We start from the raw sequence: 16,957 nt of genomic DNA on the forward strand, positions 1-16,957 counted from the left end.
CTTCTCGGGCATGTTCCCTTCTTAAAACACTTTCCTTAAAACACAATGTTTACTGCGCTTGGGCAGAACTAGGCCTCGGCAAGGTAAGGTCAAAACAACGAGCCTACCTTTACCCTACCTTTTACCCTTACCCCATACAAATAAACCGATTACAGGGTAATTACTGGGGTACTACTACACATGAAAAAGGTTTATAACGGTAAATGCTAGGTAGAGCGCTTTGTTCATATAGAATACTCTCGATGATTTCAATTTTAAATGGAGGCCACGGACTGCCCCACGGAGCTTTTAGTGAGCGGTAAACAGGGTATTTACCGGGTAATACTTCGCGCTACCTTTACCCTACCGGGTAATTCTTCCATGCTACATTTACCCTGTACCCTTTACCTTACCCCTTGGCATGTCGACACCTTTACCCTTTTACCCGGTAAAAGGCTAAATTACCTTACCTTGCCGAGGCCTAGGCAGAACGCATCGCTAGAAGGGATGATGGCTCGGGGTCCAGATGGATGACAGTCGCACCCAATTTGATACACGACTATTTTTTATCGCTACAGGATATAATCAATATTCAAAAAGAGGAATCCAACCAAAAGATCACACTTTCTGAGATTGCCAAATTTGTTGAATGCATCACCCTTTCGAGGTTGTGATTTTCAAAGAGAGTACTGGTATATTCACCATGGACATTGATGAATGCGTGCATATAACATTATTTTACTGTGAAAAAAAGCGAAAGGTGAAAACTTCACAATGGCAACAATTTTTTTAATGGAGAATGGCACTTTTCCCAAGTTGTGCTATTTTATGTAACGTGACTAATGTCACAGCATTATATTTTTTGAGGAAACTAATAGGCTATTTATTTATATCACCCAGGAAAGATAGACAAAGGCTTTACAGTACATAATAACAACACAATTATACGGTGTACATGTATGGTATTTGTTGTCATTAAACTGCTGGACAAGGGCCTCCCTACGCCAAGTGGGTGATGGGCGTTATTTGACCATACTTTACCACGCTCATCATTGCGGGTAGGTGAAGGTGAAGATCATATGTGGGAGTATAGAAGTACAGAGCAAGAATTGATTTTGCTGCACTGCTCTCTCTTACCCACCACGTGGACCCACAGCTACCCATGAAAGCATCTTATATGCGATGGTGTTCACCTAAGCACTATCCCAACTCAAACCTGCTTAGCTTTCGAGATGTGACGACATCTGGAACACTGTGTCATTTGGTCAAAGGTGAATATAGAGTAACCAAAAGTATACATGTTCTGTATTACCAAAAGAGTACACCTTTATTGCGTTAGTTTAATGTAAATGTAACAATTAGAATGGGACATTAAAGGTAGGCAAACAAACACGTTTTATTTTAATCTTCCAACACAGTCCACCTCTTATATAAATTATATTTCATAATGTGTTCAATTGTCACATAGTCACTGAATTATAACCATTGTATTGAGTTTTTTTTTACTTATCTCATTCTCAATGTATTTTTGTTATTGCTAAACATTATTAGTAAACTGCAGTTTACATAGTGGATATAACACATACATACGGAACGTATTGTAATTGTGAACGTGCCTTGGCAATCTAACATTTGAACACCTATCAGGGGGGTGGTGGTGTACTCAGATTGGATATTTCAACACGGAGCAGTTATACAAAAGGCCCATTTATTGTTGACTGTAAGCGCACCTCGGGCAGCTGGTTCAACAAGCGTGTAAGGTATTAAGTAGCAGCAGAGTCTTGCTGTACAGCCACGGTAACAGCGCACACGTCTCAACTTCAGCAGCAGTAGCAGCAGCGGCGACAAGCCAGGCCAAGGCAAGGTCCTCTCGACTCACTCCAGCAGGTACTCTGTGTTTCGTAGGGTTGCCACCTCGGAGTTATAAAACTCCTGGATCATTTAATCAGGAGAATAATATCTCGCACTACCAGAATAGGGGATCACGACTTGTATATGCACTTTCTAAAGCAGGTGTGTTATCGCGTGAGTTATTGCACAACTGGCAAAAATCGGGACTTTTAATGTGCTGGGAAGACTTGCAGGTTTCCCAGGAAACTACTCATTGTTAATAGCGGATCTCTTTGCCTACGGACGGCACTTCACCACATTTGATTCAAGCAAGCCATACTGCTGATGCGACACAATGTCAAAGCCGGTCCAGAGTTGCGTTTGCATTCAAACGATACTGCCAAAATTATGCATTCCCAGAAGGGCATGCGGCTGATGGTTTGTGTAACAAACAAATATGATTTTGAATGTCGAGAGACAGGTATATGAAGGAGAAATATTGTCTGCTTATTTTGTTACCTTAAATATAGAATGTCTTGGGAAAACAGGACAGGTCTCAACCCCTGCCTGTGCTGCCTCATCTGCCACATTGGACCACAGTACACTGCGTTAGTGTTCACAGTGTGAGCTGTGGAGTGGTATTATTGCTTTACATGTTCGAAAGAAATAGCTTGTGTATGTACACAGCATCATTGCTAAGTGCCATGTCGTGGGTTTACTGTGTTATTTGACAATAACAGCACCCATGCACACATGCTTTGTAGGGACGGCTCTGTTGAAACTCAGCATAAGAACACTTAAAAATGTCATTCGCAGCACATGTTTGAAGCACGATCCATTAGATGACAAGCTACGATCCGTGTTTTGAGAAATATTGTGGTGACTGCCCATTTACATGTATTTTAGTTCGTGTTTTTTTAACACTGAAAATTTCCATTGTGTTGATTTCTCTGTCTCATTCTCTCAGCAAGTATGTTTAATGCTATCATTGCAAATATATACAGTGTATTTGCCGAGATCATGCATTACACCATGGTTGAGGGCCATTTTCCATCAACTTTTAGACAGAGAGGGAGGTCATAAGCAGTACCCCTTTAACTAATAAGCCTTCACACCCACCCACTGGTACCCCAACATGAGATCCTTTATTGAATGGCCACCCAATGAAAATAGCTTCAAAATTGTCCCGATGCCCCTGCATTCAGTGGTGGTGCTGGCCCATTGGAGTTCTAAACAGAAACTATTTTTGGTTGCCCACCCACAACCCTTCAAATTCATAAATTCCAAGTGAGATGACGGAAGAGAGAGAGACTATAACAGGCGCGGTTCGTCCACTAGGGGCGTTGGGGCGCCGTCCCACCAAGCAGCTGGTGATGAGAAATTATTTTTGTAATAAAAAAAATTACTTTTCTATAAATGTTTTGTTGCGTTAAATTTTTTTTTTTTAAACGTGAATTGCCTAATGAAGATAACATTTTAAGTTGTTCATATTATAAACCGCTGCATAGAGAATTGTAGTGAGGTGACAGAATGAGACAAAAGGTAGACGAGATGAGAGAAGAGAGATACCGATGAGAAATAATCATGGGGCAATGAGATAGGTGTAGATAAGAGCTACATTTGTTTAAATGTTGATGGAAAACGTCCCCCAACCATAGTGTAATGCATGATCTTGGCAAATACACTGTAGATATTTGTAATGATTACATAAAACATACTTATTGTATGCCTACAACAGCATCCATTAGTGACCGTCCTCTATGCAAATCGTCAGTTATAAAAGCCTGAACGGTGTGTTTACTTGCGCATACAAGCTGAATTTAAGCCTTGTGCAATGGGTAATGTGAGCTTCTATTTCGAGTATTTTTTAGTGAACACTGTCCAATACTGCACCATGCTCCTGTCATTTATACTGTACTAGCTTTACTACCCGGCTTCGCCCGGGACTTGGATTCACCACGCCCGGCCGCCTTTGTCTCCCCAGTGGCGAGGTTCACACACCACACCAGTTACTCGTTTGAGGCTGAGTCGACCTAGGGGAGGCCCAGGTGGCCGTGAGCGAGAATCGAACTCGGTTCGCTGGGTTCGTAGCACAGCACGCTAACCACTACACCACCGCTCCCCACACACACACGCGTGTCCATAGGTACACATACACGCGCTTTGCTGCAGACACACAACTTTCAGGGTGCGTACGGCAGTAAAAGACTGAAACAATAAAGCAGCAATGCTGCGCGAAGAACGCCTTAGACCTGCAACACATTTGTATGGCACTTTACTCGCGGAGGGTTGGGGGAGGGGGTGACATGAGTAGGCACACTGCGTTACGCTTCCGCATACGGGTCCCATGACAGATGTGACGTCACAGCTCACTTGCCGTGCAAAATAAATGCATTATTGCGCCCCCCCCCAAAAAAAATATACCAAAGTCTATTTCTATAATTTTTGCATGGTGTACAGTCTGGAAAGTACTCACATGGCAAATTTCAAGTTTTGTTGCATATCGGGAAGTACGCTAAACATTTTGAACAGACACACATAATCAAAAATTTCCATTTTATATATATATAGAAGCAGATGACATTCTGTATGTTGTTCTTGTGAGAGACTGACCTCCATCATAGTTAGGTTGTAATCTCTGACAATGGCTTTAGAGTTGACAGTCGGGATGAGCACACCATTTGCCAGAGGTGGGACAAAGTCATTGTTATGCAAGTCCAAGTCGAGTCGCAAGTCATCAAATTCATGACTCGAGTCTGACTCGAGTCCAAGTCACATGACTCGAGTCCACATCTCATAGGTGGGACAAAGTCATTGTTATGCAAGTCCAAGTCGAGTCGCAAGTCATCAAATTCATGACTCGAGTCTGACTCGAGTCCAAGTCACATGACTCGAGTCCACACCTCTGCCATTTGCTCATCTGAGCCGGGAGACATGTTTTACTTGTGTTTACAAAATAGGACGGTGGATTTATAGATACCCTGCTGGTTTCTAATGACCCACTAACAGCACTTTCTACTCAGCAAGTAACTGAATTGTAAAAGTGATTGCTTAATGTTTTACCGAGGAGAGTTAAAATATAACAAAAACTGTATTAAGATCGGTGGGATATGTGTCGTGGCTTTAAACAAATGTTGTTTCCCCCATGATTTATCTATGTGGATCACCCTGTACTATGTAAATAGGAAATGTAATTGGAGAGTTAATTCTTGAGGCATATTTGGACGATTTTTTTTTATAATAATGCTATATAATGGTTGTTACATAGGTACAGTTATAAATATTTTTCAACTTAAGAATAGGTAATTTCTAAAAAGGTGTTTTGGGTAAGGGTACGCTCTTGAAAATTGTCAGAGGATTTTCAACATATTATTTACTTGGGTACAACCACAGTTGTCCGATTGCCAGGTCATATTTGGTGGGGTAGGTTATAGTGTGGGTGCTCCCACCTGATTCAAGACATCTGGCCAGTGTAAAACAGGAGGCCAAAACACCCTCTAGAGCAGGGGTCCCCAACCCCCGGGCCGTGGAGCGGCACCGGTCCGCGGCCTGTTAGGAACCGGGCCGCACAGCAGAAGGTGAGCGGTGAGTCCGCACGTGGCCCGCTCATGATTTTATTGACCACGTCTGTCCGCGCCTCTTTCCCACACTGCTTGTCTCGGTCACAGTGTTGGTAAGCCCACAAGCTCTAACCCCTAGCCAAAATTAGTAAGAAACAAACGTCTCTGGAGAGCTTAATTGAAAAGGGCGAAAGATCCAATGAACCCCCACCCCCCGGTCCGTGAATTTTTTTTTTCCACGAAACTGGTCCCTGGTGCCAAAAAGGTTGGGGACCGCTGTTCTATAGAAGTCCCTCGAGTGAAGGCCCTTCCTCCAACAGTGATATAAGCAAGTAACTGTAAGTTGCACTTTTACCTTTTAAAGTAAAACCACTAATTCAATATGATAAGTACAGGAATATTGTGATATGAGCATGACAATTACAGCTGTCTTATTTCCCGTTGCATAGCAACAGGTTCTCAGCTCGTGAAAATACAAATTCATAAATATTTCTCCTGTTATTCCTTGGCCATACGAAAACATTCGACTAATGTTGTGTTTAGTTGGAAATTCCTTCCTCGCATCTCCGATTAGCACGGTTCCCTACGTACGGTGCGGAAGGTGCTCTCTTTTGGCTAAACTACTACTTAAAGATTCATGACAACAAGTTGTGGTACAACATCTTCTTTCATTTACCAAGTGAGAAATGTCGGCTACACTACAGAGAGCGTAGCCACCAATAGTATGACATTTCCCCACAATCATGCATCCTTGAAGGGAGGTCGATGAATGGTGGTGGGCTAAAGCCATCTGTACACAGTACAATCCGACACTGCATTTCCTGCACAGGTGGTCTGTCTATAAATAGTTTTGCAAATGAGCAGATTTGAAATAGGTGATGAAAAGAGGAAGAGATAGGGGTGTGGCACTGTCCACCTCCCGTGTGCTGGGGCCAGCTTTAATAGGTGCTCGCAAAAAGCACTTGCCCCAACAATCCGTATGACGATATGGGAGATTGTTTGTATTTGTTTGACTTTGCATGTGTGGTCCATGTGCATGTGTGTGTGCACGCACATGTCTCTTCCATGTTATGAATTGGATATTGTTTTGTGAACGTCCAGAGATAGTATGGCGAAAATGTCGAGGTCTCGGAAACGTTCACTTACCTGAATAGCTTTATCCAGAGTTCAGAATCATAGTGTCAAGACAACTGGGATTGGTCTATGGGGTATTGGATTAACTTAATCACAGTGGTTATCATTTCTGTCATCTTAGTAAAAGGGCGAAGCTCTGTGTGTTAAAGCTACTTGTGCTCAGGGGATCATTGGGGACACTACTGAAGCAGTTGTTAGCAGGTATCTTTAGATACCAATGAGAAGGCTTTGTGTCTAATCATTGGCTACTGGACGAAACCACGGTGGGTTTTATATTCTTGGCTCTTTCGGTAAAGTCACGGGAAAATGTCAAAACTGGGTGGTTTTTAACTTTTGCCGACAAAACTGGATCCCAAATGTCAAAACTGGGTGCACCCTGGGCGGCCAAAAACTTGAGTTTTGGACACTCAGGGTGCACCCAGTTTTGACATTTGTCAAATACACTTGATAATTGTATACTAGCACAGTGTGCCAGCACCCCATTCATCCAAACACTTGGTATTTGTATACTGGCACACTGTGCCAGCACCCCATTCATCTAAACACGTGGTATTAGTATGCTGGCACAGTGTGCCAGCACCATATAACTACACACACTTGATATTTGTACGCTGGCACAGTGTGCCAGCACCCCAACGACCAACATTTCAAGCTACGGCTCGTACTCGGAAGTGAGCTCGGGGCGGGCTTGCGACCAGGCGGGCGCACTGCCACCTTGCTCACATTCGAATGGCAACCCTCCACCCCAAGAAGACTTTTACCACGCGCCGCGAGGCCATCCACGGCATCCAAGACTTTGCTTTGCAACAAGGCAAGCGCGCGGTCCTTGACCTCAAGCGAAGCGGCGGACGGCACGTTGCCATCGTCTGCTCTAGTTCAACACCTTGTTCCTTCAAGGTGAAGCTGACGAAGCTCATGGGGGAACGACGCGGCTTCCGCGTCTCGGCGCTGTGCACGGATCACCACGGCTGCACGGGCACTACCAAGATCACGCAGCGCCAAGTGGAGGCGAACACGACAGCCCGTTCGGCCTTTCGCGCCAACCCCCGTACCTCCACACCGACTGTCATTGCCCAGGTCGCCGACGTTGCTCGCGTCATTGTCCCGACCCGGATGATGTACCGCGCCAAGGACACGTGCATCGCGGCGAACGAGAGTGCGGCCCATGCAGGCTTCGAGTTCATCAACTCGCTGGTGGAGACGTTCGGCAAGCTCAACGCGACGACCTGCAGTGTGCGAGAAGACGCGGGCATCTTCTGGGGTGCGTTCATCTGCAACCCGATCGCACGCTCATTGCAGCCAAGTCTTCAACGCGTCGTCGGCATCGACGGGTCGCACATGAAGGCGCGCGCCTACAATGGAACCATGCTCGTCCTCGTTGGGCGCGACGGCAACAACCGCAACGTCCTTCTCGCCGTGGCGCTGGTGCCGTCCGAGACGGCAGCGGCCTACGACTGGTTTCTCAACTGCTGCACGACCAACGACATCGAGCTCGACGGCACGCCGGTCTTCTGCGATCGTGGCACGGGCATCCTAGCCTCCGACTGGAAGGACCTCATGCTCATCCACTGCATGCGGCATTTGATCTGCAACGGCGTGGACAACATCGGCTCCGCGTTCACGCCCGACCTCCAAGGCATCATCTACGATGCCCAAGGGTGCGCCTCTGAGGCCGCGTTCCGCAGCTCCTTGGGCTGCTTGGGCGTAGCTCTGCCTGCGGCGGCCACGTACTACAACAAGATCGACCCCCACACGTGGGCGCTCTACCCGCACCTGCACACGACGCCATTGTACGGCTGGCGCACGACGAACTTTGTGGAGGCCACGAACAGCGAGGCCCTGCCGGCTCGCGAGATGGACCCCTTCCACTTCCTCATGCACCACATGGAAGACATGATGACGACGGCCTTTGCCCACCGCAGCGACGCCGAGAAGTGGGCCGCTCAAGGGCGTGTCATTACGCCGTACGCTCAAGGACTCATCGACGCTCAGCAGGCATTGGCCCCGAGGTACAAGGTCTACGAGAGTACCTCGACGCGTGCATACGTCAAGGATCCAGACGCCTACGCCTCTGCCAAGCGCCGAGTCGATCTCAGCTCTCGGTCGTGCACGTGCGGGTACATGAAGCAGATGGGCTTGCCGTGTCGGCACTACATTCGTGCCCTCATGGCGTTTGGGCGGATGCCCGAGCTCTACGACGCATGTGCGGTGTGTTACCAAGTCTCTGCCATCAACACGACATGGACCTCGGTTGCCGGAATCGAGCTGCCCATTGCTGAGGAGCTGCAACGCGACAACACCATGATGCCACCTCCTCGCCAGAAGAAGGCTGGCCGCCCGAAGAAGCGTCGGATTCGCAACCGTGGCGAAGGTGGCCCATTGGGCCTCACGCGGTGCTCCTTCTGTCGCGCCAAGGGCCACAACAAGCGCTCTTGCCCGTCGAAGTAGTTATATATATGTAACAAACATGTTTTGTTCTAAGTGTGCAGCACCATACTTCTCGACGCAAACACTATCTACCGTTGTTCTACTGTAGTAGGTGTAGCATGCAAGCTGGCACACTGTACCAGTATACAAATGGCAAGTTCGTGTATGTTCGCGAGCTGAAAGTGTTACTGTAGTTGCAAGCTGGCACACTGTGCCAGTATACATATGGCAAGTAAGTGTTACTGTAGTAGCGAGCTGGCACACTGTGCCAGTATGCAAACGGGAAGTTTGTGGTGCAAGGTATGGAACATGAGCCACGAGAAACATCATTTGGAACGCTCTAAATCTGTGGCGACATATGGATGAATAACGCAAGGACCTAAACGTGTACAAAATGATACATTAAATCGTACACCTTCACCCAGTTTTGACATTTGTCCACATTGAACATCACCCAGTTTTGTCATATCAAAAAGCACCACCCTGTTTTGCCTGTCGTTTTCCAAGACCACCCAGTTTTGACATTTGGGATCCAGTTTTGTCGGCAAAAGTTAAAAACCACCCAGTTTTGACATTTTCCCGTAAAGTCACGTAGAAGGGAAATAATAAAATAATAAAAATAAAACAATACAATTATCACGGCGTTTCGATTGCAACACAAGCAATCATCATCAGGTATTTTTCTTGCTGTGGTTTTCACACCTGATGATGATTGCTTGTGTTGCAATCGAAACGTCGTGAGAATTTGATTGTTTTATTTTTATTATTTTATTATTTCCCTTCTTCGTGACTTTACCGAAAGAACCAAGAATATTAAGTCATGAAAGCTTTAAATCGAAAGGTGGGTTTTGTTACCTGCATCATATGATAATGCCAAATTCAACACTTTGGGCATGTGGCTCCACGCTTCCCCTTGGCCGACTGTCCACCAGTTTCTCTGAGCTGGAGAACCTCGTGGGTGGACTGGGAGGCCGAGGGGTTAATCGACCACTCCTGTTGAGACTTGCAGATTGAAAGCGCGCTCTTACGGAGGCTTTGCCAGGAAGGACCCCTGGGAAAGGGGGCTTGCTTGGGGGCTTTGCATGAGGGGCCCCTAGGAATGGGGCTCACTTGAGAGTTTTGCCAGAAGGGACCCCCAAGGAGGGAGCCTGCTTGGGGGCTTTGCCTCGAGGAGCCCCTTAGGAGGTGCACTTGCTTGGGTTTTTTTTCCCAAGAGGGACCCTAGGGGTTGGCGCTGGAGGGTGGCTGCAAGTTTGGTCGTACATGTTATGTATATCGTTTACTGTTAAATTTGAATCACAGTTCCTATGATTACTGTTGTTACATTGTTTTTATAGCTTTATTTTGGTAATTTCGAAAACATATGGTTAAGCCATTTTTCTTGCGGAAGTTGGCTTGATAACTTGAATCTAAATTGTCTTATGGTTGTTATTGTTTGACTTGCATCACACTGGGATTTTTTCACACAGCGTTGTAATACGGTGTTTTTTTCTTCTGGAATATTTGTTGCTTTATCCAGGATGTTTCTGTTGCGCGTCGTCACTTTAAGATGTTCTCTGTTCATATTTTGTTTGTTGCGGTTGCACCCGACTCAAGAGCCGCATGGCTCACAGGGCTATACCCAGGCCTCCTAAAACTGTGCATATCTACAAACTATACAGACTAGCTTAGTTTGTAGACACCGCCAGGATTAGTTTGTAGAATAAATGTAGATCATCTATAGAGCCCCATTGTTTCATTGATTTACGCTCGCTAACGAAGCAACGACACCAGGAGGCGACGCTGCTTTGTCTGGAAGATGCCCTCAAGGGACAGATGCATCATAGAACTGCGGAACTCGTCGAGTTCCCACTTGAGTATCGAGAAGTCCGACTCGACCGCCGTCGTGTTGGCGAGCACCGATGCCAACCCGCCGCTGAAAGCGCGGAGGTTGTCGAAACCACTCGGCAGCACATCCCACGCGTCGTTGAATGTCGTCGTGTTGGTGTGCTTGTTGATGGCGTCGTGAATGATCGTGTCCTCCTTGTAGAGCTTGACCAGTTGGCGATGCTCCTCCTCGACCATGTCGACCTTCACAGCTGACCAGAATTTCGTAACATGCACGCGACGCACTGCCAGCACGTCCTTCACGAACACACCAGGACGCATCTTCACGAGCTGAGCGGGCATCACGGGCGCCGCATCCTGGTCGAGAGCTCGATTGGCGTCGTTACGCTCTGCTTTGACGTCGTTGAGACCCGCGATCAGCGTCATCGCATATATCGAAATCTCCTTAACGATCCTTGTCTTGTCGACCTCATTGAGACCCTCGTAGCTCTCCTGCGCAAACGATCCCTGGTCGTCAATGTGGGCAATGATCGCGGCAGACGCGATGCGCATCGACTTATCATGATACGACACGTACGCCTCATCATGATTGTTGATGCCATCAACAATCTCAACACTGAACAAAACGGTGAGCGACCCGATAAGCGACTGAATATGCTCCTCCTGCTGCGCGATGAGCAGCGACTGGCTCTGGAGCTGGACGATAGTGACGTTGATGGCGTCGATGGCGGGCGCGAGCGCGTAGGTAAGAACCCACCAATCGGCGGTGGGCAGCTTCGCGGGGTTGTTCTCAGTAGTGTACTCGATCAATGCTCGGCGGTACTGCTTGTAGAACTTGAGCACGTTCCCGAGATTGGCCCATCGGTTAGCCTTCCTGGGGCACTTGACCTTCATCTTGATGATCAGGTTGTTTTGGGCGCGGAGGTACACCGAAAAGTCGTACACGATCTTCACCCAGCTGCCATCGAAGACGCACTCGGCGGATTTCTTGACCACAATATCGATCTGATGAGGCGGACACCAGATTCGAATGACGTCGTTCTCGGCCTCCTTCACAATGAGCGTCACCAGCCCCCCATGACGCCCAGTCATCGTATTCTCGCCGTCCGATGAAAAGCCGATCAGCTTGGCGCGCCAGTTGGGGTACAGCGCGTCGAGGAACTTGACGAGCATGCGGAAGATGTTCTGAGCAGTGTGACGCTCGAACATAGGGATCGCGACCAGGTGCAGATTGACGAGGAAGCCGCGGTAACAAACGCGGGTGCGCAGGTCGAAGAACGACTGGCCGCGGTGAGTACTGCCGTCGCCAGCCAGAGAGAAGGCCCACACCGATGGATCGTCGATTATCCTGGCGATCATCTGCAGCCCGACGGCCACCAGAACACGGACTGACTGTGCGACGATGAGGTCGTTCATGCCCTGCAGCTTCGGCGTGTTGGTGCAGATCCTGGCATGATCGATGGCAGCAGCCGTTTGACGGAACGACATGCCGACACCGACGTGGTCCATGGCGAGCTCGAAGCGCATCTCGTTCTTGATTGTTGCCGTGTACGTCAGGCCTCCTAAAACTGTGCATATCTACAAACTATACAGACTAGCTTAGTTTGTAGACACCGCCAGGCTTAGTTTGTAGATATGTGGCGCTATTTATAGCGAATCTACAGTTTTAGGAGGCCTGGCTATACCTAATAAATGAAACTTGAAACTTGTGGTGTTGCGCCTATGCTCCCACACTTGACGTGATTGAGGCTGCGGATAGGTGGATGCATAGGACCACCAATAAGAGGAAAAAATATCTCAGCAAGCATTCTAGAGGGAGCGTGTGGTGCAAGCATTTAGTTCCTATTATGACTACTGAGCTCCTATTATGACTATTGTGGTACACGAGTGGGTTGTGGATCATGCTTGATATGTGGTCAAAAGCTGTCCATGTGCAAACAGATTAGTTGTTCCTGATATGCCTGGCTTACTGAAAACGTGGAAGGGTTTACTCAGGCATAATACTATTGTTGTTTGTTCCTTGTATTGGCCTTGTCAGAGCCACCTCCTATCACACAGAATTGTCTCTTGATCTCAGCCGTCTCACTGGGCTCATTCAATGTAAAAGCTTATTTTGGGAATTGACAATGCAAGTGTTATTTTCATTTGAAACAATGTGGTATCCACACCAACTGTAATGTGACCACGGGAGTAATTCTTGCGAACAACTATTTACATTGAAAGCAAAGCAAATATTGCTGGAGATCAAATTGCCCTAGTACACATATTTCTCAATACACCATGTCCTGTGCAGATATGTTGCATGTATTGATGTCAAACGTGCTGCCTGCATAGGGTGTATTATCAGTAACAGTGGGCACATTGTGATGGTAGGCAACAGGTCTTCAGGACACCTACAACCACACAGCCTTACAGCTTTCCCACTGCTATGTGATGTGGAGTTTAAAGTCAAACTGAGACTCTGACAAGGTCCCAGCTGTTTAGGTTCAGGTTCCTGTAACAAGTTGTCAGAGCATGTTTTAGCACAAAGGCCCATACTGTCTGTTAAAAGTGTGAACATAATATGCGATGATATGGTTTAGGGTAGAGATCAAAATGGTATGCTTCCATTCCGTTCCATTTGCAGTCGAATGCCTCTTAACGATCACCCCCGTTAACGACTAATCGCTTAACGATGGACCTCCATGACAGATGGCAATGACTTGGGGAAGCCTTCGTTGATCAGTGGATTGATTACGACTGATAATGATTGTATTTGAAAAGCGATGCATAATTTCAGTCGCGCACTGTGGCCATGGCAGAGTTATCTAGAAGTGCCTCTTACCCCCAAGGTTGCATGCATATTCAGCAATGTAACCGTGTGTCATCCGATTTACAATTGCTTATGTAATTGAATACACTGGAAAATAATAATGATAAAATTACCACTCTTGGTTATACCTGGTGGAGGGAGATTTATGGTCTACAAATAGAGCTATTTGCTTTCTGGAATACTGTATGCCTGGAGCAAGGACACGAACCAGGTGCCCTTTCCATGTCTCACCATAGAGCAGAAGAATCACTAAATATTTGGTAACAAAAATATTTGGCAACGTATCTGCAGTAATTCATAATCAACGTTTTTGGGTTAGATCGCGTTATTGATAAATGTGTCGTAACCCTCCACCACCCGACACGGCCAATCGGGTGGTGGAGGGTTACGACACATTTATAAATAACGCGATCTAACCCAAAAACGTTGATTATGAATAATATTGGTCGCGAAAGCCTACGTGTTAAACTATCTGCAGTAACTTTGCATAGAGCTGCACACACAATAATAATCAACCCATTAAGGAATAATCATGAGCACATTTAATCTACCAAAGCATTTTGTTAATAACCATCATTATCGCATGAACGCGAGGAGGCCGTAAGTCTGACACAATTGTACGTAGGTTTTCGCGGTTGTGCTCTATAGCTTTCTGATGTTTATTTTGGGATGTGCCGTGTTTGGCATTATGTCTGATGTTTCATTCAACATTCTAGGAGCTTCTTTAGGAACTGAACATGCGGTACAACCCACACCACATGCTGAGAGCTTCTTCAGTTTGTTCAGTTCAGTAAGAAGCTTCTAGCACGTGGGTAGAAATATCAGACATCATGCCAACTTCACGCTGTACTCGCCGAAAACACATGAGAGAGCTATAAGTGTGCTTGCTTCCTTTAATGATTGAGATGCACAAGAATCAGGCCCCAGCAGTAATTTGGTGATAAAACGTGTGCCTCAATATGACTGCTGTGTATGAGTTTACCAGGGTACGTTCTGCATAGTGTCTAGACTGTAATGTTACTATTACTGCAGTGTCATTCGAGATACATTGAAAACAAATGTATTAATGCGGGGGGACGGGCACTCTTCCAGATTATGCACTCCAAGATGTCCCAGTGGGATATAAATTGTCCCTTTCTCCGGAGATGGCAGGAACAACATAAATATTCTATAACATTCGCAAATTTCCAAGAATAGAATGTTGTCTTATGGGTTCACAAATACTGTATTACATTAAAATATGTTTGGAACTTAAGACCAATAATAAAGTAATACAAAGTAAAATAATACCTGTGAAATAAAAACTAGAATTTTTGGCCTTTTTATTCAATAACTAATCGTAACATAGTTATAGTTTTCACACAGATAAAGGTGCAGCCTTGAAATGACTTTCTCTTACCACTGCTGGCAGAAAGGCCTTGACCAGAGGGAGCTCTACAGAATTTCCCCAATGTGGTATTTCACCCAAATCTTCCACGCTGGCCAGACGTCTTGGATAGGGTGGGACGACCTTCACTTTCACCCAGCACACCTGGCAGAAGCCGGGAAGACTTAGGACACTTGCACCATTGTCTAAAGTGCCGTACTGCTAGATTGCCTTTCTGTTCATGTACATTTGTGTTAAACTAATCGACGTCGTAATCTCTCTGCTGAATGGATTGCCGCCTACAGTTGAGTTTGGCATCCTTACTCTTTGGTTCTTTCGGTAAAGTCACGTGGGTGAAAATAATAATAAAAGAAAATAATTTATCTTCTTGGTTCTTTCGGTAAAGTCACGTAGAAGGGAAATAATGAAATAATAAACTTAATAAAACATAATAAAATAATTCTGCTTGCGTTGTGGCCGAAACGTCGTGAGAATAATTTTATTTTTATTATTTTATTATTTCCCTTCTACGTGACTTTACCGAAAGAATCAAGAAGATGAATCCCTGCAGTCACGAAAGCTTTAAATCGAAAATAATTTAGTTGTTTTCACATTTTTATTATTTTATTATTATTTTCACCTACGTGACATTTACCGAAAGAACCAAAGAGCATGGATCCTTGCAGTCACGAAAACTTCAAATCTAGAATTTGGCATCCTTGTATTTACGCGCAGTGATGCTGTCCTTTGTACCATCCACAGGGGGCGCCCGTGTGGTTTGAGTTTGATGACGGACTGTTGGCACCAGGCGTGGTGCACAAAGCGTCGACCGGGAACCGTCCCACAGTTGTGAGAAATCTCCTCGACAACAAGGTAACCCGAAAGCCCTTTGGCCGATCTGTCCGTGGCTGGGTAAGCTCATTAAACGCCTACCACTGAGAAAACAGTTTACAAAGCGTGCATCAGGCTGAATACCATAAAAGCAGGGTCCCAGAGTAACAATGCAGGGTTAGCGCCCAAATAAGTTAGTTTACCAAGATATACATGAAATGATAAGTTACACTTTACCTTGGTAAACTAAGTTTTGCGCCACCTTTTATTCATGATCTGTTTTCGATCCTAAATAAAATTTCAAAACACAATTTATATAAGTGATACGCACGGTTATTATGGACAAGGGATTACTAAATGAACCCTGATTTTGAAAGGATGTTAGAGATGTATAGTAATTAGCAATAAAGCTCTAAAATACGTGTACGTGTATAAAAAAAACTGTATTCCACTATAAGTGTAAGGGATTTTTTTTTACTTTTTCATAACCTTTTGTATTTGAATACACATGTGTCCATATGCCATGGACTAACCCTCAGGTTGTTTTATTTTGTCATAATTATAGAACATATGGAGACAAAAAATACCGTGACATTTCAACACCACACATTTAATAACTGTAAAAAACTACCAAAAGACAGCGTCACTCAATCTCAAGACTGTCACGAGGATCCTGCTAATGATAGTGTGCATCACCTTTGTCAATCGTTTTCATTTGTTGGAAGAACTGGATATACATCCATGCAAACGAGAAGGCAAAACTTAAAGATCTGTACAGACAGGTCGACAAACTGCTTGTCATTAACTGGCCACCTCAGCCCTGCCAGATGGTTGTCTCAGGCACTGTGGATAATCTCTCTGAGGTCCACCAACCCCACCTTCAAAGCTCCGTACTACAGGTGTGTCCCCTTATAGATTAGATTATGTGTTGCTTTCTCTCGTTAAAGGTGCCTTTTCTAATTAATCTCACCATGAAAGCTACCACATTACTGCACTATAGCCCTTATAATTATGATGACGATGATAACGATGACAGTGATAAGAATGATGATAATTGTAATTATGTTGATGGCAGCAATAATGGTAATCATTATGGTGATGATACTGATAAATGATGAATGAGGAGAACAGTGGTCATGAAGATGATGACAATCTTGATTTGAAGCTTTCGTGACTGTAGGAATCCGTACT

General features: G+C 45.5%; 1 protein-coding gene across 1 annotated transcript in view; it reads left to right on the forward strand.

The window, feature by feature from the left end:
- The first annotated feature begins 14,528 nt into the window (after window positions 1–14,528).
- Window positions 14,529–16,957, forward strand: part of MYO15A (myosin XVA) — a 126,693-nt gene continuing 124,264 nt past the window's right edge. The window contains exons 1-2 of the mRNA XM_078592867.1: window positions 14,529–14,555; window positions 15,698–15,808. Coding sequence (XP_078448993.1) covers window positions 14,529–14,555; window positions 15,698–15,808 — 138 coding nt within the window. The remainder of the gene's footprint in view (window positions 14,556–15,697; window positions 15,809–16,957) is intronic.

The sequence above is a fragment of the Lampetra planeri genome, chromosome 1 (assembly GCF_965212315.1).
Source record: "Lampetra planeri chromosome 1, kcLamPlan1.2.h2, whole genome shotgun sequence".
NCBI classification, from domain to species: domain Eukaryota; kingdom Metazoa; phylum Chordata; class Hyperoartia; order Petromyzontiformes; family Petromyzontidae; genus Lampetra; species Lampetra planeri.